General features: G+C 41.4%; 1 protein-coding gene across 4 annotated transcripts in view; it reads left to right on the top strand.

Moving 5' to 3' along the window:
* The window catches only part of slc52a2 (solute carrier family 52 member 2), a 44,330-nt gene extending 18,952 nt beyond the window's left edge, over positions 1-25,378 (top strand). For 2 of the 4 annotated variants that reach the window (XM_060942672.1, XM_060942670.1), the window contains 4 exons: positions 11,138-11,281; positions 12,981-13,836; positions 15,647-15,770; positions 24,255-25,378. In XM_060942672.1, coding sequence (XP_060798655.1) covers positions 11,161-11,281; positions 12,981-13,836; positions 15,647-15,770; positions 24,255-24,464 — 1,311 coding nt within the window. In that variant the 5' untranslated portion in view covers positions 11,138-11,160 and the 3' untranslated portion in view covers positions 24,465-25,378. Of the gene's footprint in view, positions 1-1,076; positions 4,038-11,137; positions 11,282-12,980; positions 13,837-15,646; positions 15,771-24,254 lie in introns of those variants that run through there. The other 2 variants (XM_060942671.1, XM_060942669.1) reach the window with 2 other exon arrangements.
* The last annotated feature ends 735 nt before the right edge of the window (positions 25,379-26,113 follow it).

Genomic DNA, 26,113 nt, shown 5'->3' with positions numbered 1-26,113 from the left:
TATGCTGGAATGCAGCGTTTTCCTTTCTCCAAACATAATGCTTCTCATTTAAACCAAAAAGTTCTATTTTGGTCTCATCCGTCCACAAAACATTTTTCCAATAGCCTTCTGGCTTGTCCATGTGATGTTTAGCAAACTGCAGATGAGCAACAATGTTCTTTTTGGAGAGCAGTGGCTTTCTCCTTGCAACCCTGCCATGCACAGCACTGTTGTTCAGTGTTCTCCTGATGGTGGACTCATGAACATTAACATTAGCCAATGTGAGAGAGGCCTTCAGTTGCTTAGAAGTTGCCCTGGGGTCCTTTGTGACCTCGCCGACTATTACACGCTTTGCTCTTGGAGTGATCTTTGTTGGTCGACCACTCCAGCGGAGGATGACAATGGGCTTGAATTTCCTCCATTTGTACACAATCTGTCTGACTGTGGATCGGCAGAGTCCAAACTCCTTAGAGATGGTTTTGTAACCTTTTCCAGCCTGATGAGCATCAACAACGCTTTTTCTGAGGACCTCAGAAATCTCCTTTGTTCGTGCCATGATACACTTCCACAAACATGTGTTGTGAAGATCAGACTTTGATAGATCCCTGTTCTTGAAATGAAACAGGGTGCCCACTCACACCTGATTGTCATCCCATTGATTGAAAACACCTGACTCTAATTTCACCTTCAAATGAACTGCTAATCCTAGAGGTTCACATACTTTTGCCACTCACAGATATGTAATATTGGATCATTTTCCTCAATAAATAAATGACCAAGTATAATATTTTTGTCTCATTTGTTTAACTGGGTTCTCTTTATCTACTTTTAGGACTTGTGTGAAAATCTGATGATGTTTTAGGTCATATTTATGCAGAAATAGAGAAAATTCTAAAGGGTTCACAAACTTTCAAGCAACTGTCTCTATCTAGCTAGCATTAAAAAGCATTAAATTAGATTTGGTGATTTCTGCAGAAACCCTGTAAAACCCTAACCCCCCCCCCCCAAAAAAAAAAAAAATCTTTTATCAAGGTTTAGTTTGGTACCATTTTGGTTTTAAAGCTTTCCTTTTTATGCTTGTATCTGTTTTATTACAGAGGATGATCTCTACTTCAACCTTCTGGATGACTTCATTGGATCTCAGACTGGCGAATCATTGGGTTTGGATGAGAAGCCCTGCACAAACCGGATTCTGGTGCAAGTTGGCCTAATGAGAGAAGATAATAATGTTTCATGGGTGAATATAGTAAAATGGCTTCAGAAGATTTTCCCAATGTTTCAGTCTGCCGATTTTCGAGGTTTGATCGAAAGGAACACAGAGACAGCTATGAGCTTAACTGGAGACTCTAGAGAGAGCTTTTTTGAGTCAGATGTTAACTTTGAATTTGTGGGACCGATATGTGATAGTATTGGCATCAGCAGAACAGATTTGCTTGAAATGTCAGATTTTTCTGATCGTGCAAAGTTAACAGATGTCACTAATGGTTTGATACTAGAACTGACCAGCTTTATTGAAAGAGAAAAAATCGAACCAGTTGTTCTAGTGTCATGGCTTTGTAACTTCGACTCTGCGTTCTGCAGTGATGGTAAAATCCATAAAGCCAATAAACTCCTTCAAGCGAGTCTGAAAAGGTTCAGGATACAGTGTCGAAAAAATCAAACAAGAAGGAACAGGAGCAGTGGAGTGTATGATGAATTCCTTCGGAGCCCTTTTGAGCTTACCCCTGATCCCCTGGAAGACTTTGAATACAGGAGGGTGTCGATCATCAAAGGGCATTTGAGAAGAAAACGTCTTTTATTCCAGAGGAAAGAGCATTTCCAGACCACCAAGATCAAGGAAGAAAGTGAACCATTTGATATCTCGGACTCACAAGCACAATACAGTCGAAAGACTGTTTCACGCGGCTATGTGAAAAAGAAATGTAAGCTGGAATGTGACCAGACATTTAGTCCAAGAACTTTGAAGAAAGTAGACGCTTTTCATTGTCCGCCTATTGAGCAGGCTTTGGAAGACGAGACCCAAGTTGAGACGGGTGATTGTTTATCCATCCTCGATATCGCCGTGCTGTCTCTGCAAAAACTGACAGAAATGTATGGAGGAAGAACCGATGGTGCTAATCAAGTGTCTATGGATCTCCTCAAGAATCAGTTTGATCTCATGTTGAAAGAAGATCGTGACATGCAGTCCCTGAACGAAAAGGTCTTGGCTTATAACTCGGCTGAAAACCAAGTTGTGGCGCCTCCTTTGAATTTTCTTCATTGCAACAGTCATTTCCTTCTCAACTTGATTGATTCTGTTGAGAAACAAATCATGTCATTTGAAAAAGAAATTGTGAGCACTACAGGAGATACGCTCGGACGTGACAAAAACCCCAAATTTAAAGGTTTTTTAAACTTCAAAGAGAGTGCGGTCACTCGGTACATCAACATGGCTTGTGAAATCCTGTGTCCAAGAGGAGAAGGCAACAATAATTACAGAAAGCACTGGCTTGCCTTTTGCATCGAGAGGAATAACCCTTCCAGGCTACCTGTCAATCAATCTAATAGGTTCATTAACTATTTTGAGGCAGCAGCTGCACTTGTTCATCATTACAGCGATGTTGCATTGTTTGTATCTGACCTCCAGCTGCTAAAAGATGACTTGAATATTTTTCTGGAGAGCATTAATTCTGATGCTAGCGACGAGGCCATACAGGCTCTCGTTTGTGTAGTGGCTATTGTGCACTGTAAAGTCTTGGGTCCCTTTTGGCAGCTCCTGAAGAGTGACGCACAGTACGTGTTGTTCAGCAAGTACCTTTTCTGCCTTTATGAGAAGCTTCTAGAATGGTCCCGGGATGCATCTGTTGTCTTGCAACCCGAAGCTGTAACTAATGTGTTTCTCCAGGTTCCAATGCAGGAGAAGAATTTTCCTGGGGTATTTTCTTTCTGCCATGAAAATGCAAATAACCAATACGGCACACTAATGAAGGAATGCTTACAGAGGATGATGAAGGTAATTGCAGCTGTGATGGAGGAAAATCTCAAAGACTTCTTACCTGGAGGTTTGTACTGCAAAGATCCTTCTGAAGAACTCAAGGAGCAGTTCACTAGCTGCACATTTTCCCAGTTGATGGGCGAGTACGCGTTTGCTAATGCGTATTCCGACAACAAAAACGGACCAGGTAAAGCCCAAATTAAGACCGAGGGTAATGTGTTGCATGATTCAGATGGCAGTGCCGCCATCTCTTCTCTTCAGGATCCTGCTGTAAATAAATGTTCAGATTCAAAGCCTTATAGCATGTTTGATCGAGCAAATCTGCGACCGTTGACCAAAAAAAGGAAGAGATTGAATAAGTTGGCTGGCAAAAGGTGGCAAAAAGTGAAAGTGCAAGACCACAATTACAGGAAAATAGTAATTGGTTCAGTCACAAAAAATGGAGGCCCATGTAAAAGCATTGAAGACGTCGATCGATTGCTTATGAGAATGGAAGGAGCACACCATATTCAAAAGCGAGAGGCTGTCCGCTCGGAGTTAAACTACCAAAAGCATGTTGTTGGTTGTAGAGACAAACGACTGAACCGCTTAGGCTTCTCTTTGACGGACCTGGTCAACAAACTGAAAGCCATCTTGCCTTGTGAGAGTCAGTCCACGACCTTAATCGCCATGCCGACTAAAAATGTTATCTCTGTTGGTGGTGAGACAAATCAAAGTATTTCACAATCGACACCTCAAGAACAAGCCACGAGTCAAGCATCTGAGCCTTTCAACAGCCAAATAGATGTAAAGAATAAAGGCAACTGTGCAATTTTTCAGAGTTACAGAGAGAGAATTTTTGAGGAGTTTTCACCCAATTCATAGATTCATGATCTTGTTCACCATTATATTGAAAAAGATGGACATCCGGTTTCTTTTTTGGGCAGGAAAAAAGCCCACTTATACTATGAAAAGGTTACAGTATTGCCTCGGATTTGCCCGTATCAAGTTTGTTGCAGCTAAAAAGAAATCATGTATCATGTGCATTTATTTTTATAGCTGACTTTTGCCGATATAGGTTTTAAATAAACAATTGTTTCACTCACTTGTGTCGTTTCTGTGTATTCTTACTATGTGTAACTTGCATTCATCAAATTTTGTTCACCCTGTATAATTCCATAATATTAAGAGGCACATTTTGAGAATGCAGTAGGTTATAATGTTCTCGTCCAAAGAGTTCTTTATGAATGTGCAGGTTAAGTACAAGTATAGTTTTGAATGAAAAGTTTGCACCCTCTTGCTTCAAAATGGTAACAGCAATAAGGTATTCAATGCATGCATATATTATAAAGAATTAATCCCCCTTGGTGTTTGTCCTGTTTTGTTGCATGACAAGCTGGAATTAAAATGGATTTTTCGGGGGTTAGCACTATTTTTGATTTACACAACATGCCTACCACTTTAAAGGTGAAAAGTATTGTTTTATTGTGTGACCATTTAGATGAGGGGGAAAAAAACAAATTTGGAGTGTGCATAGGTGTTGACCCCCCCCCAAGTCAATACTTTGTAGAGCCACCTTTTGCTGCAATTACAGCTGCAAGTTTCTTGGGGTATGTCTCTATTAGCTTAGCACATCTAGCCACTGGAATTTTTGCCCATTCCTCAAGGCAAAACTGCTTCAACTCCTTCAAGTTAGATGGGTTGCGTCTGTGGACAGCAATCTTTCAAGTTATGCCACAGACTCTCAATTGGATTGAGATCTGGGCTTTGATTAGGCCATTCCAAAACATTTAAATGTTTCCCTTTAAACCTTTCCAGTGTAGCTTTAGCAGTATGTTCAGGGTCATTGTCCTGCTGGAATGTGAACCTTTTTGTCTCAGTCTCAAACCTCTGGCTGGCTCAAACAGGTTTTCCTCCAGAATTGCCCTGTATTTAGTGCCATCCATCTTTCCTTCAGTCCTGACTGACTAGCTTTCCTGTCCCTGCAGATGAAAAGCATCCCCACAGCATGATGTTGCCACCACCATGCTTCACTGTAGGAATGGTGTTCTCCGGGTGTTGGGTTTGCACCACACATGGCATTTCCCGTGATGGCCAAAAAGTTCAATTTTAGTCTCATTTGACCAAAGAATCTTCTATGTGTTTGGGGAGTCTGCCACATGCTGTTGGGTAAACTCCAAACGTGTTTTCTTCAGCAATGGCTTTTTTCTGGCCACTCTTCCATAAAGCCCCACTCTGTAGAGTGTACGGCTTAAAGTGGTCCTATGGACAGATACTCCCATCTCCACTGTGGGTCTTTGCAGCTGCTTCAGTGTTCTCTTTGGTGTCTTTGTTGCATCTCTGATTAATGCCCTCCTTGCCTGGTCTGAGAGTTTTGGTGGGCGGCCTTTTCTTGTCAAGTTTGTAGTGGTGTTATATTCTTTCCATTTTGCTATATTGGATTTAATGGTGGGCGGCACGGTGGTGTAGTGGTTAGCACTGTCCCCTCGCAGCAAGAAGGTCCTGGGTTCGAGCTCAGTGGCTGATTGGGGGGGGGGGGGGGGGCTTTCTGTGTGGAGTTTGTATGTTCTCCCCATGTCTGTGTGGGTTTTTTCCAGGTGCTCTGGTTTCTTCCACAGTCCAAAGATATGCAGATTATGCTGATCGGTGGCTCTAAATTGACCATAGATGTGAGTGTGAATGGTTGTTTGTCTCTGTGTGTCAGCCCTGTGATGACCTGGTGACTTGTCCAGGGGGTACCCTGCCTCTTGCCCATAGTCAGCTGGGATAGGCTCCAGCTTGCCTGCGACCCTGTACAGGATAAGCGGTTACAGATAATGGATGGATGGATGGATTTAATGGTGCTCCCTGGGGTATTCAATTTTTGGGATTAAAAAAAATTTTTTTTTTTTTTATAAATAAGAACCCAAGCCTGAGCCATACTTTACAACTTTGACCTGGTTGGAGCACTCTTTTTTTTTGGTTTTCATGTTGCAGAGTCAAGGTCCTTCCAGAACAGGTTGATTTTATACAGACATCATGTGACACTTTGACTGCACACAGATGGATCTTATTCAACTAATTATGTGACTTATGAAGTGAGTTGGCTGGACCAGCTCTTATTTAGGGGTTTCATACAAAAGGGGGTGAATACCTATGTATACTCCAGATTTCTGGGTTTTTTTTTTGTTGTTCATCTTAATTTTTGGTTTTGTCACAATAAAATCGCAATTTTCACCTCTAAAGTTGTAGGTATGTTGTGTAAATCAAATGGTGCTAACCCTCCAAAAATCCATTTTAATTCCAGCTTGTAATGCAACAAAACAGGAGAAATGCCAAGAGGGGGTGAATACTTTTGCAAGACACTGATATATGTGACTTGGCGAGCAATCGTATTTTTGGCACGGATATAAACATAGACCTTTCTTCCACTTGCCCCAAAGCCTTTTTCGTGTCTCCTCCAGATTATTTTGGATTTTTGCAAGTTTTACTGGTATTTTATATTTTGGTAAATGTTTTTGGTTCTGTGGGTTTTTTTTTTTTTTTTTTTTTTAATCATGTTTGGCATGTTTAGGGACACCAAGCACTTATCTTTATATACCCTTTATCATTCTGTGAAAAACCTTTGAGCTTGCCTGTAAAAATTAACTGCTGTCAAAGGTTCAATTGCAGTAATATTTGGGCCAAGTTGTCACTTGTTTTTATAAAGCATTAAATGGAAATCTGTTTTGTGAACTCCAGAAGAAGTACATGTTTTTTGTTTTTCTCCACCCTGTTGCATGTAAGATGCAAGCATTTGCACCCAAGTACTGATATAAACTTGTCAGTAATCCATTCTAACACACCCAGAGCAGTGCGCTATCTGCCCTCTTCTGCATACATGAGCTTCCCTCACCAGCCCCTCCATTTCCTCTCTTGAAGTTAATAACACAGAAAAAATGCTGCTTTACATCTGACCATTACAAAGTAGACACTGGGGATTGCTGTTAACCGTGTGAAATAAACATTTCTGTGGATCTCGGAAAACTTCAGAAATGAAAATGGGCACATATTTAGAGAATTGTTTTTGTGACCTCTTTAATCGTCAGTTTATCCATCAGTCAATCCATGAATGTGTATATTGTCCACTAAATACATCAATAATTAAATACGTCCGTAAATTTTTCCGTTTTATTACAAAAGTTGTTTCAATGTACATTTTAGGGGTGGGTATTGCCAAGGACCTCACGATACGATACGCATCACGATACTTGAGTCACGATACGATATTGCGATATCAAAATTTTGCGATATATTGCGATATTCTACATAGTTCACTGAAAAATGTAAACCGCATTATGCATCTTAAAATCCGAGTTGTATGTACATCAGATGATGGTGATAATTCATGGGACAAACTCAGTCAAAACAATGTAATTCAAATTATCCATGCCATTTTATTGTAACTATACAAGCGCAAGTTACAACATATTTGCAGGAACAACACACTGTCTGGAACACAGTGAAAAGTGCAGTGGGCATCTTAGTCTCCCTGAGCACAATGAAACAAAGTGCAGTGTGGGTCAGTGTCCACACACTGAAACTGAATTGAAACCTCAGTGAATCATGTTTCTTCTGAACTTTGAGTAAATACTCAAAATAAAATGCAGTGTCTCACACACACTAAAATTGAAAGTGCAAAATAAAGTGCAGCTTCTTGCCTTTGGCCTTAAATGACAAAATTAAGTTCACAGTTACAGTAAGTCACACATCACTGAAGTAGACGGGAGGACTTTGGCGCTGTCCAGTGTAGTTTGCTTCGGGTCGGGTTTCGGCGGCTCCGGCTGAGCTAATATGTTGGGGTGGTGTCGTGCGAAGTAAGTTCGCAAGTTTGTTGTGTTACCTGAATATCTAATTGGAGCGAAACTGGTTTTGCAAAGTGCATACTCTTTGTCCAGCTCACTACTTTTTTTTTTTTTTCCTCCTTTCCTTTGGAATCCAAAGGGCCTCCAAACATCAGCCTTAAAGTTCGGCGGCGTCTGTAGGTTTACGTTAACAGCCATGCTTGCTTGTTTTTTTTTTCCTCACTGCAACCACCGGGAAAAAAAGAGAAGATGAAGAGTGCCTTGCAGTGAGGTAGCAGCACAGCGACACCTTGCGGAGCGGAGGTGCGGAAGTCGTACTGGATTTACAACCCGTCTGAAGCATGATTTATTATTTGAACAAATATCGATATTCAAATTTTGAGTATCGATATTGAATCGGAAGACAAAGTATCGTGATATATCGCCGTATCGATATTTTTGCCCACCCCTATGTTTCATGATTTATTGGCTCATTTTAATTAAGGACGTATATTGAAAGAGTTTATTGAAGGATTCTAGTATGCAAATTAGGACTGGTTTGTAAAAGTGTAGTGGCATGGCCGAACTGCGGACCTGCAATCGGACAAAATGGAGAAAAGTATAGCTGATATGCTATGTGACACAGCAGATAGGTTTGAAAGATGAGGAGTGCAAAATGGTTAATATGCAAGTGAACATTAGTATTAAACTCTGTATCTCACTGTGTTTTATATAGTGTTTTAATCATTAGAGCGACAAGACGAACATTGTTCCTTTTTCTGGTAGGAGATGGCCATGGTGCCAACACTAACCTTAACGTTAGCAGAGGAGGGGAACTGACTTTGGACTCCGCTCACTGAAGCCAACAGTTAAAACTTTTCTTAGAAACAGTCAGTACTCCTCCACTTCTACCAGCCGTCCTCAGGAAGGTAAAATTGTGCAACAAAAACGAGGGGCTAGGGTAACACTCTTATCTGTTTGCAACACTCAATAGAATCCACAAAATCATGAGCGTTCAGTCATTTCATGGTGGTTTTTGACACTGAATAAATTGTATTATCTGCTAGATCCTGAGTGCCTAAGGTACTCGAGTGAATTCCATCATTCCTAAAGAAAGAAGGGGGGGGTGCCATGGCTCAGTCGACTAAGGCGCCATACCATAAATCCGGGGACCCGGGTTCGATTCTGACCCGAGGTCATTTCCCGATCCCTCCCCGTCTCTCTCTCTCTCTCTCTCTCTCTCTCCAGCTCATTTCCTGTCTCTACACTCTCCTATCCAATAAAGGTGAAAAAAGCCCCCCAAAAAAATCTTTAAAAAAAAGGAAGGAAGGTTCCAGAAGAAATTTAAAATTGTAAATGATGGAATTTTCCTGGGGCCAACCATGAAGGCTTAAAGTGTGGCTAAAACGCTCAGATCCTCTTCCAAAGGGTGGAATTGGACTGGAGATAAAAGCTTAAAAGTTTTTCGACGTGATTGAACAAAGTTGAAAAGCTTATTAAGTCCTGTTTTAATGTTTCAGATCTCTGGTCCTAGATGTCATCACACCCTACATGAATAATCACTTAGTCTGTTACATCAATGTTAGAAAAAACTTGCTCCATATTAGCAATAATATTTACATTATATTACATTGATGGCATTTAGCAGACACTCTTATCCAGAGCAATGTACAACAAACCCAGAGCAGCCTGGGGAGCAGTTGGGGGTTAGGTGCTTTGCTCAAGGGCATTTCAACCATTTCTGCTGGTCCAGGGAATCAAACTGGTGATCTTTTGGTCCCAAAGCTGCTTTTCTAGTCATTAGTCCATTTAAATGGGAATTTGAAGTGAAGCAGCTTGGTTTCAACCCATTGTGAGAGAATATGGACTAACTCGCCTAAAATAATCTACCTCATCATTTAATTAATTTTTAAATATACAGACAGGGGTTATTCATCACAATGCGCAAATTATAACATGTCAGCGTTTATTAACTGATGACCGTTCTTTTAACCCCGTTACACAATCTCAAAAATGCTAAAAGGATTTGGACTAATCTATAAATTACACAACAGCGGATATTCTGTAATCATGATGTCTCTCTTGAACTGACCACTGCGATGATGAATAAAGCTAAACTAATCAATATTGGCGTGGCCAGGATTTCCATTGCCTATTGAGGAGTTAAAGGAACAGTCCACCGTACTTCCATAATGAAATATGCTCTTATCTGAATTGAGACGAGCTGCTCCGTACCTGTCCGAGCTTTGCGCGACCTCCCAGTCAGTCAGACGCGCTGTCACTCCTGTTAGCAATGTAGCTAGGCTCAGCATGGCCAACGGTATTTTTTGGGGCTGTAGTTAGATGCGACCAAACTCTTCCGCGTTTTTCCTGTTTACATAGGTTTATATGACCAGTGACATGAAACAAGTTCAGTTACACAAATTGAAACGTAGCGATTTTCTATGCTATGGAAAGTCCGCACTATATTGACAGGCGTACTAACACCTTCTGCGCACTTCGGCAGCGCAGTGATACGGAGCTCAGATATCAATGCGCCGCCGAAGCGCGCAGAAGGTGTTAGTACGCCTGTCATTATAGTGCGGACTTTCCATAGCATAGAAAATCGCCACGTTTCAATTTGTGTAACTGAACTTGTTTCATGTCACTGGTCATATAAACCTATGTAAACAGGAAAAACGCGGAAGAGTTTGGTCGCATCTAACTACAGCCCCAAAAAATACCATTGGCCATACTGAGCCTAGCTACATTGCTAACAGGAGTAACAGCGCGTCTGACTGACTGGGAGGTCGCACAAAGCTCGGACAGGTACGGAGCAGCTCGTCTCAATTCAGATAAGAGCATATTTCATTATGGAAGTACGGTGGACTGTTCCTTTAATGTTATATTTTTATTAATGAATACAGTAAATAATCAACCCTGTTTATATGTTCATTGCTGTTGTATGTGTGGGTTGGTCCCCCCCCCCCCCCCCCCAAAAAAAAAAAGTGTAACAGTTTTTTTTGCCATGTTCCTGTCATTTGCTTATTTTTGTTGTGAATGAGTAAATGGATATATTGGATTACATTACAGACATTTAGCAGACGCTTTTATCCAGAGCGACGTACAACAGGATCCTGACACACCCCGCCCAGGGAGCAGTTGGGTGTTAGGTGCCTTGCTCAAGGGCATTTCATCCATTCCTGCTAGTCCAGAGAATTGAACCGGCGACCTTTTGGTCCCAAAGCTACTTCTCTAACCTCTAGGCCATGGCTTCCCCCTTTGGATGACTTTTAGTCAACTGTTTGAAATTAATAATGAATCACAATGCAAGAGTTAGAGACATGCTGTGATAGAAAATTAATCAACAGTACTGTGATGAAATAAGGGCCATTTGGTATCTCTTTCTTTTTTTTTTAATCAGAGGATTATCGCTATAAGGTGGATATGTGGTGGAATCATGCTGTTGTCACACACATTTTGGTGGCCTTGTTTGGAATGGGATCATGGATAGCTGTAAACTCGTTTTGGGTTGAACTGCCCGTGGTGGTGAACGTTCTACCAGAAGGTAAATGACTTCCCTGCATTAATAGAAATCGTAATTATGTATGTATGTATATTATATTAATTATATTATATTATATTATATTATATTATATTATATGGCCCATTGCAGATACATTTCAAGTCTTGACTGTTAGTCATCGTCAGCTCTGTCATTAAACTGGGCAATCCATTAAAAGAACTGACAATAACAGAGTTGACATTTTCCACCATTTTGTGTCTTAACTCCACATGCTAACCTCAAACTAGCTAGCACACGGCATGTATAAAAACAGAATTTTATGGATTTTAATTCTATTATTGTTTTTAAAAAACTGAGTGAGAGATTCACGCCAATATCGCAGTAACAGATTTGATGAATAATTACCGTTGGTGCATCCTCAACGTTTTGTTCAAATTAATGAGAGAAGAAACATAACACACCTCACTGCCTTTCTGATGTTTCCCGCCAGAGGAAGTGACATCTGTCTGTGCAGGTGTCATGCGTATTAAGTCTTTGTGGGTTTTATGCCGTTTTATAACAGTTGACAAGAACATTGGAACGGATGAAAAAAAAAGGGTTTTTTTTGTTACTGAAATTTCACATAATACAGAAAATAGACTTTCTATGCAACTGATTTTTATAACAGTTAATAGAATAAGCCCCAAAAACAGATTGTTAAACTAAATCACTTCATGTTTATTCAAGTTGAATGTATGAGTAGTCGAAGAAAGCCAATAACGTGGGGGAGGGGTGGGAGTCATTTAGGCCAAGTTTACATTAGACCGTATCTGTCTAGTTTTCTTCGCGGATGCACTGTCCGTTTACATTAAACCGCCTGGAAACGCTGGGAAACGGGAATCCGCCAGGGTCCACGTATTCAATCCAGATCGTGTCTGGTCCGGTGCTGTGTAAACATTGAGAATACGCGGATACGCTGTGCTGAGCTCTAGCTGGCGTCGTCATTGGACAACGTCACTGTGACATCCACCTTCCTGATTCGCTGGCGTTGGTCATGTGACGCGACTGCTGAAAAACGGCGCGGACTTCCGCCTTGTATCACCTTTCATTAAAGAGTATAAAAGTATGAAAATACTGCAAATACTGATGCAAATACTGCCCATTGTGTAGTTATGATTGTCTTTAGGCTTGCCATCCTTCCACTTGCAAGTGGTAAGTGATATGCGCTGGGATCACACACACAGCGGCTCAGTCCCGAATCACTGCTCGTGCGCTTCACTTGCGCGCTCTGTGAGCTGCGCAGGGCCGGAGTGCGCACCCTCCAGAGGGCACTTGCTGTTCAGGGCGGAGTGATTTGGAGCGCAGGATGCCTGCGGAGCCGAGCGTATCCGTGTATTGGCGTTGCTGTGTGCACGCTAATCGTGTATTGGTGTTGCTGTGTGCACGCTAATCGCTTTAAAAACGTTAATCTGATGATCCGCTGATACGGTCTAATGTAAACCCCACCTTAGTTATGGATAAATTAGGTCTAAAATGTACATCAAGCATTGCTATTGGTGAAAGTGTCATAATTTGCATTATTGTTCAAAACTAATTCAATAAAGATTTCTTTTGTGGAAAATAACAAAAGGTTTATCTCAGAGACTTGAAATGTACCCCGAATTCTAGAATGACCTGTATACATGTAACAGAAATTTAAGCATACAGTAGAAATGTGATTTGTGCATGCCTGGTGAAAACGTCTTCCATTTTCTGTCTGTAGGATGGAATTTGCCAGCCTATCTCTCAGTGCTCATTGCTTTTGGTAATGTTGGTCCAATGGCTATCACCATAACCCACCACTTTGCTCCTGGGCGTCTGAATGAGCGTGTGCTCATTCATGTCATACAGGTCCTGGCGGTGGTTGCTTCAGCCTTTCTCGCCCTCTTCTGGTCTGAAGTGGCTACAGTTGCTGGGGCATCAAGATCTGTGGCCTTCCTGCTGCTCTCTGTGGTGCTGTCAACTGTGTGCTGCACCTCTAGTGTTACCTTTTTGCCTTTTATGTTCCGTTACCCTCCACAATACATCCGGACATTTTTTGTTGGCCAGGGGCTCAGTGCTCTCTTCCCCTGTATCGTGGCGCTAGGGCAGGGTGTGGGAAAGGTCGAGTGTGTTGAGACACAAAATGGCACGCAGCCTCATTACCTCAAAGAGAACTTCCCAGTACAGGACTTCTTCTGGTTCTTGTTTGTGATGCTAGCCATCTCTTCACTCTCCTTCCTGGCTCTGACGTACACTGTTGTGACATCTTCTAAAGTAGAGTTCAGTCAGGTCCCAAAGCAAGAGATGAAGAAAGATCAAGGGCAAGAGGTGTCCCCGTTACAAAATGAAGACGCACCAGTGTCTGAGGAACACGTAGAGGTGGAGAAAAAGAACCCAGCTGTGCCCTTCTGGACTTCACGCAATATCTATCTACTCCTGCTGCTTGGAATCTCCACTGCTCTGACGAATGGAGTGTTGCCATCAGTGCAGAGCTTCTCCTGCCTGCCTTATGGTCCCATGGCTTTTCACCTCTCTGTTGTCTTGGGAAACATGGCAAACCCTCTGGCGTGCTTTGTATCCATGGCTTTTCTGCTAAGGTGGGTTCCTAAAAATGTGATTTTGTTTTGTTATATGTTTGCAATTGCAAAGTTTCAAAATGCAAACTTCACAAAGGAGTAAAGTGTATATAGATTGACCATACCTCTATCTATATATTTAAGTTATTCCATGAAATTGAGTTGTACATGAGCTGATAGTCGACGAGGCACGTAGCACCAAGTCGGTTATAAGCCATGTACGACGAGATTGAGTGGAATAACTGTTTTTTATTCTATCCACATTCACTGGATTTTGAGAAACGGAGCATTTTTATCTTTTGCAAATTCGATAAATAAAAACTTTAAACAAAATGTCTGACTAAATCATTTCCGCTGAGAACGTAAACAAACCAGTGAAATGACGGGAGCAATTTGTGAAAAATGCTATTATAATAATTCTTGAAAAAAAAATACGTTTCTTACCATCAAATACTTTTATTCCATATATATTTTATTTATTTATTTTGAGGGGTTTTCTTCTTTAGGGTTTTTTTTGGCAGTTGCAAACTAACTTAAAGGTGCATTACTGCCACCGACTGGGCTGGAGTATGGAACGGAGATATTTGGGGGGGGGACTAGATTCTTTTAGCCATTTCTGTTTCTTTTAAATGCTTGATCATTTTGGGGGTTTTGTTTTTGAGCAGAGTTTTTGTTCTCGGTTGATTCAGCAACACACTCTGCCATTTTGTTTTTCTCTACTCATGGTATATGAGCTAATATCCTAGTAGTAGAGTAGCCAATCAGAGCGTGTGATTAGTCATGTCCAGTGAATGTCAAATAGAATATTTTCATATGTACATTTTCACCTAAGTATATGTAAACTTTTGCATATGACGAAAGTTTACATACTCTTGAGTGTAAAATGAAGATTATACTCAAGTTTCACAGATTTGTGTTTAGTTTCACAAATGTTTTTTAATTATCATAAGTATCTCATCTCATTATCTGTAGCCGCTTTATCCTGTTCTACAGGGTCGCAGGCAAGCTGGAGCCTATCCCAGCTGACTACGGGCGAAAGGCGGGGTACACCCTGGACAAGTCGCCAGGTCATCACAGGGCTGACACATAGACACAGACAACCATTCACACTCACATTCACACCTACGGTCAATTTAGAGTCACCAGTTAACCTAACCTGCATGTCTTTGGACTGTGGGGGAAACCGGAGCACCCGGAGGAAACCCAGGCGGACACGGGGAGAACATGCAAACTCCGCACAGAAAGGCCCTCGCCGGCCACGGGGCTCGAACCCAGGACCTTCTTGCTGTGAGGCGACAGCGCTAACCACTACACCACCATGCCGCCCTATCATAAGTACCAAAATGGGCAAATAGTGTATGTTAAGCTAATATTATACAAGAGCTTTTGAATTATCGATTATTATTGACCAGAAGGTGTTGATTGAGTTTTCATTATTAATATGAATTCACTCGTTCTAATAAATAATCATTTCTATTATAGCAACGCCTACACAGGGACTTGTACAGTGGACACGCCACATAATCCAAGCCTAATAATGACCAGAGTTAAAAGGGTGTTGTTAACAAAGGAAAACCTGTAATGGTTGATACGGTGGTGTTTTCTGTAAGGAGACATTTATATAACATCTATGGAAGGAGTCTTAAGTGGTAGTGCTTTGTATGAGGCAGTACGTTTCCTGCTATGGCAAAGCTTGCAGGAGAGAGAATTTTATAGTTTCTGGTTTCTCTGTAACATGACAGTCTGGGTTTTTTGTCTTATCAGCTTGTTCTGCAAAAGTTTCAGCATACTATAAACGGATGAATGTGATGTCCTTTTTCTAATATTATAGATCTGGTCTTGGCCTTGGTTTTATGTCTCTTGGAGGAGGACTCTTTGCTGTCTATCTGCTGGTTCTGGCTGCTCTTAGTCCATGCCCACCCCTCTTGGGAACCCACGCAGGAGTGGCTATGGTGGTAAGTGACCAGTAGTTTTATATAACATCTCTTTTTAGTAGTTCTAGTTTTGCTTCCAGTGTAATGTCGAACTTGACTGTTGCTTATACTCAAGTTATTCCACGAAATCGAGTCGTACATGAGCTGATGGCCGACAAGGTGCGTAGCACTGACTTGGCTATAAGCCATGTACAATATGAGTGAGTGGAATAACGAGTATAAGCAACAGTCAAGTTCGACATTACACTGGAAGCAAAACTAGAACTACTAAAAAGAGATGTTATATAAAACTGTTTTATTCTATCCACATTCACTGGATTTTGAGAAACGGAAAATTTTTGCAAATTTGATAAATACAAACTTTTTATACAAAAATTCTGGCGAAATGACGGTAGCAATTTGTTGAAAATGCTATCATAATAATTTTTGGAAAATAATGATATGTTCTTACCACGAAATACTTTTATTCCATATTTTCTTGCCTTTTTTGTTGTATTTTTTTGGGGTTTGGTTTTTAAGTAGTTTTAATTTCGTCCTCGATTGGTTCAGCAATGTGCTCCGCCATTTTCTTCGTTAAAGGAGATACACAGAGCCTTTATTTTAAAATAAATTTCTGAGTGGATAGTGTCTCCATCCTTGACTTTTGTATGCTGCATAAATGGGAATAAAAAATATATATTTTTGAGAGTTAAAATCGACCGCAAAGTTGGTATTCGAGCTGCCCCGCTGAGCCAGCCAGCCCTGAGTGCGTGACGTCACAACAGGAACGAGTTTTAAAGCCGAGGCCTTTGACAGCTATAGACCAAAGTCATATAAATAAAAATTTATGGTGAAAGTAAGAAATCCCGTTACCGACTTGCTCAGCTAAGACTGATTTGACTTCATTGATTGTAGGTTGACTCTCATTAAAACAGGATAGGTGTTATAACTTATGCAACATACATGTACATGCATGCATTTTCACTGATAAAACGTAAAAGGCTAATTAAATAATCAGATGAACTGAGAATCACATTCTGAAGCAAATTAAATAATCTTATACCGCTAACTTAAACACACAATACAAGTTACATGTATTAATCTAAATGCAGGTAAACAACATTTTTGTTTGTTTGTTTTTATCATCCAAATGAGAGTCAGAGCTTACCCGTCTGTGTTCTCGCTTCTTGAAGGCCGATTGTTTTTGAAACAATATAACTTTCAGTTGTTTGTTCAGTTCTCCGTTCATTCACTTCTTCCACGTAAGGGCGAGATGGCAGCAATGTCCAGTTTAGAAATAAGACAGCTGCTCCACTCATTCACTTTTCTTCATACTGTGTATTCCGCCATTACTGCTGGGCTCAGGCAATTACTAAAACCCGGGATGGAGTGGGATGTCACCGATTTTAGCAACAACTGCAGGGAGGTGACTGCCCGAGCGATATGTCCCATCCCAGGTTTTAGCAACAACCCTCAGCTCACTCCGGGAGGACTGGTGCAACTGAACTCACTTTTCTTTTAAATAAATAAATAAATTAAATAAATAAATACTTTCCTTTTCTTGTAGTTTTCTTTTTCTTTAATTGTTGGTACTGCACCCTCTTTCAATACGGGCTTATAGCCAACGCTCCTCAACAGATCAGAGGTTTCGTACGAGTCTTCAGTAAAATGTGCAGAGCAGGGGAGAGACCACTTCATAGGCGCCCAATGTGCCCGTGAACAACTTGCAAAACGCGTCCAAATCTTTGCAGTTTGAACATTTTTGGGCCATGAATGCAATGTCCACGGTCCACCTTCTGTCGTGTTGCTGCACCAGCCAAAAACACATCTACATGACATGGTGATAAATTAGCTCAAAATGGGGGATCGGCGTTGCAGTCAGCTCTGTGTTTTAGTATAGCGCAAATGGTGATGAGACTGCTAGACTTACTGTTGTGACGTTACGGACATCAAGGTTATTCACTCAGACCGCTACCTATATAAATCACTTTAATCGTAAAAATTTCTATATTAGATTTATTGTTGGCGCTTAAAACTATTCCTGTGCCATTCTTGAGGTCTCAAGGCATTTACAGTGCCTTGCAAAAGTATTCATACCCCTTGAGCTTTTTCACATTTTTCCACCTTACAACCACAAACTTAGTTTTTATTGAGATTTTATGTGATAGACCAACACAGAGTAGCACATAATTGTGAAGTGAAACAAAAATGATAAATGGTCTTCAAAATTTTAAACAAATAAAAATCTGAAAAATGTGATGTGCATTAGTATTCAGCCCCCTGTACTCTGATGCCTCTAAATACAATCCAGTGCAATCAATTGCCTTCAGAAGTCATCTAATTAGTTAATAGAGTCCTACTGTGTGTAATTTACTCTCAGCATAAATACACTTGTTCTGTGAAGGCCTCAGTGGTTTGTTAGAGAACGCTGAAGAACAAACAGCATCATGAAGACCAAAGAACTCACTAGACAGGTCAGGGATAAAGTTCTGGAGAAGTTTAAAGCAGGGTTAGGTTATAAAAAAATATCCCAAGCTCTGAACATCTCAAGAGGCACTGTTCAATCCATCATTCAAAAATGGAAAAAGTATGGCACAACTGCAGACCTACCAAGACATGGCCGTCCACCTAAACTGACAGAGCGAGCAAGGACAGCACTGGTCAGAGAAGCAGCCAAGAGGCCCATGATCACTCTGGAGGAGCTGCAGAAATCCACAGCTCAGGTGGGAGAATCTGTGCACAGGACAACTATAAGTCGTACACTCCACAAATCTGGCCTTTTTGGAAGAGTGGCAAGAAGAAAGCCATTGTTGAAAGACCGGCATAAGAAGTCCCGTTTGCCAGAAGCCATGTAGGGGACACAGCAAACATGTGGAAGAAGGTGCTTTGGTCAGATGAGACCAAAGTTGAACTTTTTGGCCTAAATGCAAAGCGCTACCGGTATGTGTGGCAGAAAACTAACACTGCTCATCACCCTGCACACACCATCCTCGAGGATGTGATTCTTCCGGATTTTTCCGGAATTCCGGATTTTCAGGCATAAAAATGCGACCCTCGTGAATCATGCAAATTCGTTTTTTTTGGGGGGGGTAGGACCACGTTATCCATAGGCAACTCCAATGAGCCACGCGTGCGCATAATAACCTACCCTAGGTTAAGCGGTACCAATAATAATCAAAAAAAGCCCATTATGCATAACGCAAGAGTAACCTTTATGTGACCCGAGTCTTGAAGACTTGAACAAAGTTAGCTAGCTAGCTGGCGTCGTTAGCGTTACGGTTAGCTCGGCCAGGAAGCACCGGACAACAGGCTGGAGACGGAGCGGGGTTTTTGTGAGCGTCGTTATCAACACCTACTATAGGAATGCTGCCCACCGGAGGCCACTCAAGTTTTGGATGAGGGTAGAGCCTGAGGGTTTGCTAAAGCAGTGTGAGGGAAGAGTGAAGGTGCGATGCTGGGGCAAAAGGAGGCGGCACGGGGCGCTGAGGGTCGCCGGATGGAGTTCCGCACTCGGCCGCTTCCAGCCCTCAGGACACTCGGGGGCTGCGTGCTGCTCCTGCTGCTCCAGGCGGCCCTGTGCCTCGCCAGACCCAGCGGGATAATCAGCACCAACAGCCATAACAACCACCCGAGGGTCAACGTTTACATGAGTGAAGATGAGGTGAAGAAACTTCTGGGTGAGTGTCTGAGTGTGTGTGTGTGTGTGTGGGGGTTCCTCTCTGTCCATGTTGGCTGTGTGTGTGTGTGTGTGTGTGTGTGTGTGTGTGTGTGCGCTAAAGCAGCCTGGATGTAGAAACACATTACACTGTTAGCTTGCAAACTAATTTAATACTTTACATAAGTACACACGAGTGAAGTTCGGAATTAATCAGTTTAATTCATCAACAGTTTTGTTTTCCAGGTAGTAGCTTTAAAGTGTGTCCCAGTTTGAATTCACTGGAAATTTTAGTTAGTTAGTTAGTAACACATGTATAAACGAGTGCTATTACGCATGCGTATGAACAGGCCGAATCCCAAACGGCTCCTGGTTGGAGACGGAGTGCACTACTGTAGAAGCCTTTTTATACTTTCTATAGGGCGATTTTGGAGAGAGCTGGGGGGCATTTGGGATTCAGCCGCAACTAGCTGCTCTTTTGTTAATAATAATAATAATAATAATAATAATTAACTGAATCCCAAATGCCCCCCAGCTCTCTCCAAAACCGCCCTATAGAAAGTATAAAAAGGCTTCTACAGTAGTGCACTCCGTCTCCAACCAGGAGCCGTTTGGGATTTGGCCTGCTCATAATCATGATGATAATTATATGATTATATAATAATAATAATAATAATTATTATTATTATTATTATTATAATTATTATTATTATTATTATTATTAGACTGCACGGTGGTGTAGTGGTTAGCACTGTCTCCTCACAGCAAGAAGGTCCTGGGTTCGAGCCGCGTGGCCGGCAAGGGCCTTTCTGTGTGGAGTTAAACTGCTCACCTTGAATTCCATTTGGCCATTAACGGGGTGCTGAGTCATTATAACATCTCATGGGTAAAGTTCTCTGAAACTGTCTGTTTATACCACACCACACTGCTGCCGTGTTGCATTATGGGTCTATATATTTTCCTGCTTTTTTGTCCTTGGCCAGTCACATCCCTGCATCCTCACTGTGAAACATGGTGGTGGCAGCATCATGCTATGGGGATGCTTTTCTTCAGCAGGGACAGGGAAGCTGGTCAGAGTTGATGGGAAGATGGATGGAGCTAAATACAGGGCAGTCCTGGAAGAAAACCTGTTGGAGGCTGCAAAAGACTTGAGACTGGGAAGGAGATTCACCTTCCGGCAAGACAATGACCCTAAACATACAGCCAGAGCTACAATGGAATGGTTTAGATCAGGGGTCACCAAACTTTTTTCTCTGGGGGCCACATTGTCGTTCCTGACTGTGATGGGGGGCCGGGGTCGGGTCAGCTATATAACATAGAATTGTATGACCCAGACAAATATGACCACCAGCAGGCCTCATTGTGTAGTAGAGATTACTAGCCTGGCACAGCCATCCCCACTACTATATCCACACTACTATATCAACACTTGATTCCTGGCACATATTTGTTTATCTTTACTAGTGGTTTGCAAAAGTAGTAATCGAGTCTTCACACTTTGTTTTAATTTGAAATACCACAGATATTCCATTTATTTATTTTCTAATAAAAATAACATCAAAGCTGTCAAGGTAAGAAACATCTGCCTAGTTGAGGTGATTGACACTGGCAAAGGTGAGTGGAAAATTATAAATTGTAGGTAGGCCTGTTGATATTATTAATAATATTAATAATAATTGTGTGCAGCACTTAACCCATTGACGCCTGAAACGCCTGCAAAAAAAACGTCTGCAAATGCCTAAGCCAGTTTTTAGAAAAGGTCCCCATCTGCCTGAGGGTTTTCTGAAATAAAAATAATTAATTGAAAATGCCTATGAAAAACGGCACGGTGGTGTAGTGGTTAGCGCTGTCGCCTCACAGCAAGAAGGTCCTGGGTTCGAGCCCCGGGGCCGGCGAGGGCCTTTCTGTGTGGAGTTTGCATGTTCTCCCCGTGTCCGCGTGGGTTTCCTCCGGGTGCTCCGGTTTCCCCCACAGTCCAAAGACATGCAGGTTAGGTTAACTGGTGACTCTAAATTGACCGTAGGTGTGAATGTGAGTGTGAATGGTTGTCTGTGTCTATGTGTCAGCCCTGTGATGACCTGGCGACTTGTCCAGGGTGTACCCCGCCTTTCGCCCGTAGTCAGCTGGGATAGGCTTCAGCTTGCCTGCGACCCTGTAGAAGGATAAAGCGGCTAGAGATAATGAGATGAGATGAGATGCCTATGAAAAATTCAATATCTCAGCCTCTGAAGCACATAAAGACATGAAATAAGTTGCATTTAAAAGATAAAATTATCTGCTTTTATTGGATCATGCTCATTCAGCATTAACACTAACACATTTTTATAAAAAAAAAAAACAAATCTGGCATACGTCTTGAAAATAATGACAAATCAACAATGCTGCGTTATGCAGCAACCAGCATTTGGGGCAATGCTGCGTTATGCAACAACCGGTGCTAGGGCCAATGTTGCACGACACAGCATCCGGCGTCAATGGGTTAATAAAGGTCAAATAAATAGGCCTATAAAATAAATACATTTTAAAAAAACAGTGAAATTATAATAATATGAGCAATAGATCACAGCAGTTGTGCTGTGTCCTGCACGTCATTGCTCTCATCCATGGCCAAAGCAAAAAAAACCTCGCATTCTGATGCTCTCTCATTCAGCTGGTCATACACGTTGTCCCCCTAATCTTCGGTTCGCCTGGTCATAGCAGGTGCGGAGAGACTCACCGCGTTGAGCGCATCCTTTTTGTCGAGACACACCTCCTTGGCCACAGCAAGCATGCATACTTTAACAAAGTCCCCATCAGTAAACGGCTTTCCATGGGTAGCTAGTAGGTGAGCTACCTTATAGCTAGCTCGGACAGCAGCCTGGTTGATCTGGGTTTGGCGAAGGAATACATTCTGTTGTGCAGCCAGTCCGCATTTCATCCTCCGAATCCTGTCTTCTCTTGTTTGCCCTCGCAAACTAGCATACTCTTTGTGGCGGGTTTCGTAGTGACGACGCAGATTATATTCTTTGAAAACCGACACACTTTCTTTACATACAGTACAAGACAAACTGCACGGTCCTTACACTGAACAAAAAAAATAATCGGTGGGCCACTGTTCTTTAAAAACTCTGCACTCTCTGTCAACTTTTCGCTGAGCGCTAGCCATTTTGCTGTCCTGAACACTGACAGTTCTCTGCGCGTGCGCTGCCTGTCACTGCTTGATCGCAAGCATATGACGAAAATTCGGAAAATATGAATAGTTCATTTTATAACTAAATATCAATTTTAATTGATAAAATCAACAAAATACAAGATGCAGACATGTTATTATTTGCCAAAAAGCAATTTTAAAAAAATAGGCCATGACCACTTTTGGGGATTGCCTCATAGGGCCGGTTCAAGTGGTAGGGGTCAGAGGGGCTGGGGGGCCGGTCAAAGGGGGGCGGCGGGCCGGAGTCGGCCTGCGGGCCGTAGTTTGATGACCCCTGGTTTAGATCAAAGAATAATTTGTGTGTTAGAATGGCCCAGTCAAAGTCCAGACCTAAATCCCATTGAGCATCTGTGGCAAGACTTGAAAATTGCTGTTCACAGACGCTCTCCATCCAATCTGGCTGAGCTTGAGCTATTTTGCAAAGAAGAATGGGCAAAAATTTCAGTGTCTAGATGTGCAAAGCTGGTAGAGACATACCACAAAAGACTTGCAGCTGTAATTGCAGCAAAAGGTGGCTCTACAAAGTATTGACACGGGGGGGCTGAATACTAATGCACATCACATTTTTCAGATTTTTATTTGTTTAAAATTTTGAAGACCATTTATCATTTTCATTTCACTTCACAATTATGTGCTACTCTGTGTTGGTCTATCACATAAAATCTCAATAAAAAACTTTTAAGTTCGTGGTTGTAAGGTGGAAAAATGTGAAAAAGTTCAAGGGGTATGAATACTTTTTCAAAGCACTGTATAAACGAAAGTGAGGCCATGGCCCTGCGCACATGCTTTAAGGTTTTTTGGCGGTTGGCAAACCAACTTAAAGGTGCTTTACTGCCACCGACTGGGCTGAAGTGTGGAACAGGAGCTATTGGGGGGTGGGGGGTCTTCAGTGTTCCATGAACGCATTATGAAGACTGATCCTCAACCGTCTGAGAAGTGGCTCAAACCGTGGACTTGTTAGATTTTAAAATTGCATTTTATGCAAATGCACTTGTGTGTTTCTGTCCTTTTAACATGTTGTTGCTTGTCATTCAGAATCCTTCTTGAATGAATTGTTTTTTCATCAAAGGCCATTTAAAAAAGCTTTCCGATGATGCATAGATCAAGAAATTTGACCAATATCCTGCTGAGATATGAGTATTTTAAGTAGTTCGAGTTTACTTTTTACAAAAAGTCAGAAATGAAGAAATCTGCTTGTATAAGTTTACTCCTTAGCTATGCACATTTTAAAAAAGATATTAAAATGAAATCCAAGAAGGATTCTGAATGACAAGCGACGTGTTAAAAGGATAGACCCCTCCCATATTCTTTTAGCTATTTCTGTTTCTTTTAAATACTTGATGATAAAGTGATCTATCTGACTTGATGTGCTCTGCCATTTTGTTTTTCTTTACTCACGGTATATGAGCTGATATCCTAGTAATAGAGTAGCCAATCGGAGCATGCGATTGCTCATATCCAGTGAATGCGGATATAATAATAAATATTATACAGCAAGTCCTCTAAAGTCTAATAAATGTGTTCATGATGTAGTAGAGAGAAACTTTTATACCTTATTGAAGACTAAAATCAGTAGAGACGAACTATGATGATAAATTTAGCATTTTGCTTGTTCCATCAACGATGAGAAGTGAAAACAAGGCAATGTTAAAAGGATGCCTGAATGTTGTTCTCTCCACAGGTGATCTCATGGATCATCTTCACAGGCTTGTTCTCGTATGTGAAGGTGGTGGTTAGCACTCTTCTTCATGAAGCAGGACACACTGCTTTGCTCTGGTGTGGAGTGTTCATCCAGGCTGGCTCTCTCATCGGAGCGCTCTCTATGTTCCCGCTAGTGAGTGTGTACGAGGTATTTCGGCGAGCTCAGGACTGTGTGAACACCTGCAGCTAGCATCCATGTCAGCATTTGATTATTCACTTTGTGCCTTTACGGTAAATGATGAGTAGAAATACACATGGGATGGAAATGGAAAGGAGTGTGAAGTTGTGCATAGTATGAAGTAGATAATGTATAGGACCGAGTACAGAGCCTTTGTAATTATAAAAATAAATATACCTGCACGTTTGCAACTAGACATATTCATAAGCATGTACTCATTCCCAAAGTATTTGAGTCACTAACAATTACGACAAATATCTTCGATATGTGTCGAGCGGGTTTTAGAGTTTTAGACATGCACTCACTGACCACTTTAATAGGAACTTGTTGATTCTAAGATTCCTTTTCTTGGCTAGCAGGAACAGACCCCAATGTGGTCTTCTGCTGTTGCATGCGGAGATGCTTTTCTGATCACTACGGTTGTAAAGAGTTGCTATATCCTTCCTGGTAGCTCAAACCAATCTGGCCATTTTCCTCTGACCTCTCTTATCAGCAGGACGTTTCCACCCACAGAACTGTCCTTCACTCAGTGTTTCTTTTTTTTTTTCCCACACCATTCTGTGTAAACTCTAGAGACTGTTGTGTGCGAAAACCCCAGGAGATCAACAGTTTCTGAAAAACTCGAACCAGTCCATCTGGCTCAAACCAACACCCATGCCACAGTGAAAGAAAGTCACACTTTGAGATCACAGTTTTTCCCATTCTGATGTTTGAAGTGAACATTAACTGAAGCTTTTGATTTGTATCTGCATGATTTGATGCATTGTGCTGCTGTCAAGGGATCAGCTGATTAGAGAACTGCATAAAACAGCAGGTGGATGGGTGTTCCTAATAAAGTGGCCGGTGAGTGTAGATTTAATGTGTCCCATGGAGTTCATCACCACAATTTTTTTTTAAAAATAAAAAACCTGATTTTGTCCCTCCCACTTTTGTGTAGTCTGTTAAATATTTTATAGCTCACAGCAAAAATCTATCCATCGTCTCAGAAGAATCGTCATCATTAAATTTACAGGTTCAACTCTGGCAGGTAAACAGTGCACTGCGATCATGTACATCTCTGGTTGCTCAGAAGAAATGAAGATATGTTTCTACCAGGGCTTTGAACCAGAATTTTTTTCCTATTGGTTCGTTCCGAACAGAAACGGAATTTTAACGTTTCCGGTTTTGGGTTCCACCATTAAATAGACGTTCCCGAACCGGTTAGAACAAAAAAATTTAGTTCCCGGAACGGTTAATTACGTTCCCTGTCAGCTGTTTAACAAATGGCTATAAAATTATGTCTCTGTCTCATCCAGCTTAAGCCAAATGTAGGCTAATTCTATTACAACCTTCATTAAATAAGACAAGAAATAATTCAAAACAATTATTATTTCAAATGTTGGCGATTTGGATTCTCAGTATGTCTTCCCATCTACACAAACAGAAAAAGTGCCAAAAATGAAAGATAATTCGTTTAGTGTGTTACCAAAGGCTAGTCAGGCCCTATGCATTGATAGGCTAACAGAGGTTAACGTCATTTAATGTTCGCGAGCCTCTCATTAACGTGGTCAAATATATTGATATCGTGTTTGAAATTGACGTTTTTGAATAACGATAGACTGCAATATTTACCTCTTATTTAAGATGTAGAGATGTGATAGTAGTCCACCCTCCCGCTCTCT

This window comes from Neoarius graeffei, chromosome 16, assembly GCF_027579695.1.
Source record: "Neoarius graeffei isolate fNeoGra1 chromosome 16, fNeoGra1.pri, whole genome shotgun sequence".
NCBI lineage: Eukaryota > Metazoa > Chordata > Actinopteri > Siluriformes > Ariidae > Neoarius > Neoarius graeffei.
This window is presented reverse-complemented; position numbering and strand designations above follow the sequence as displayed.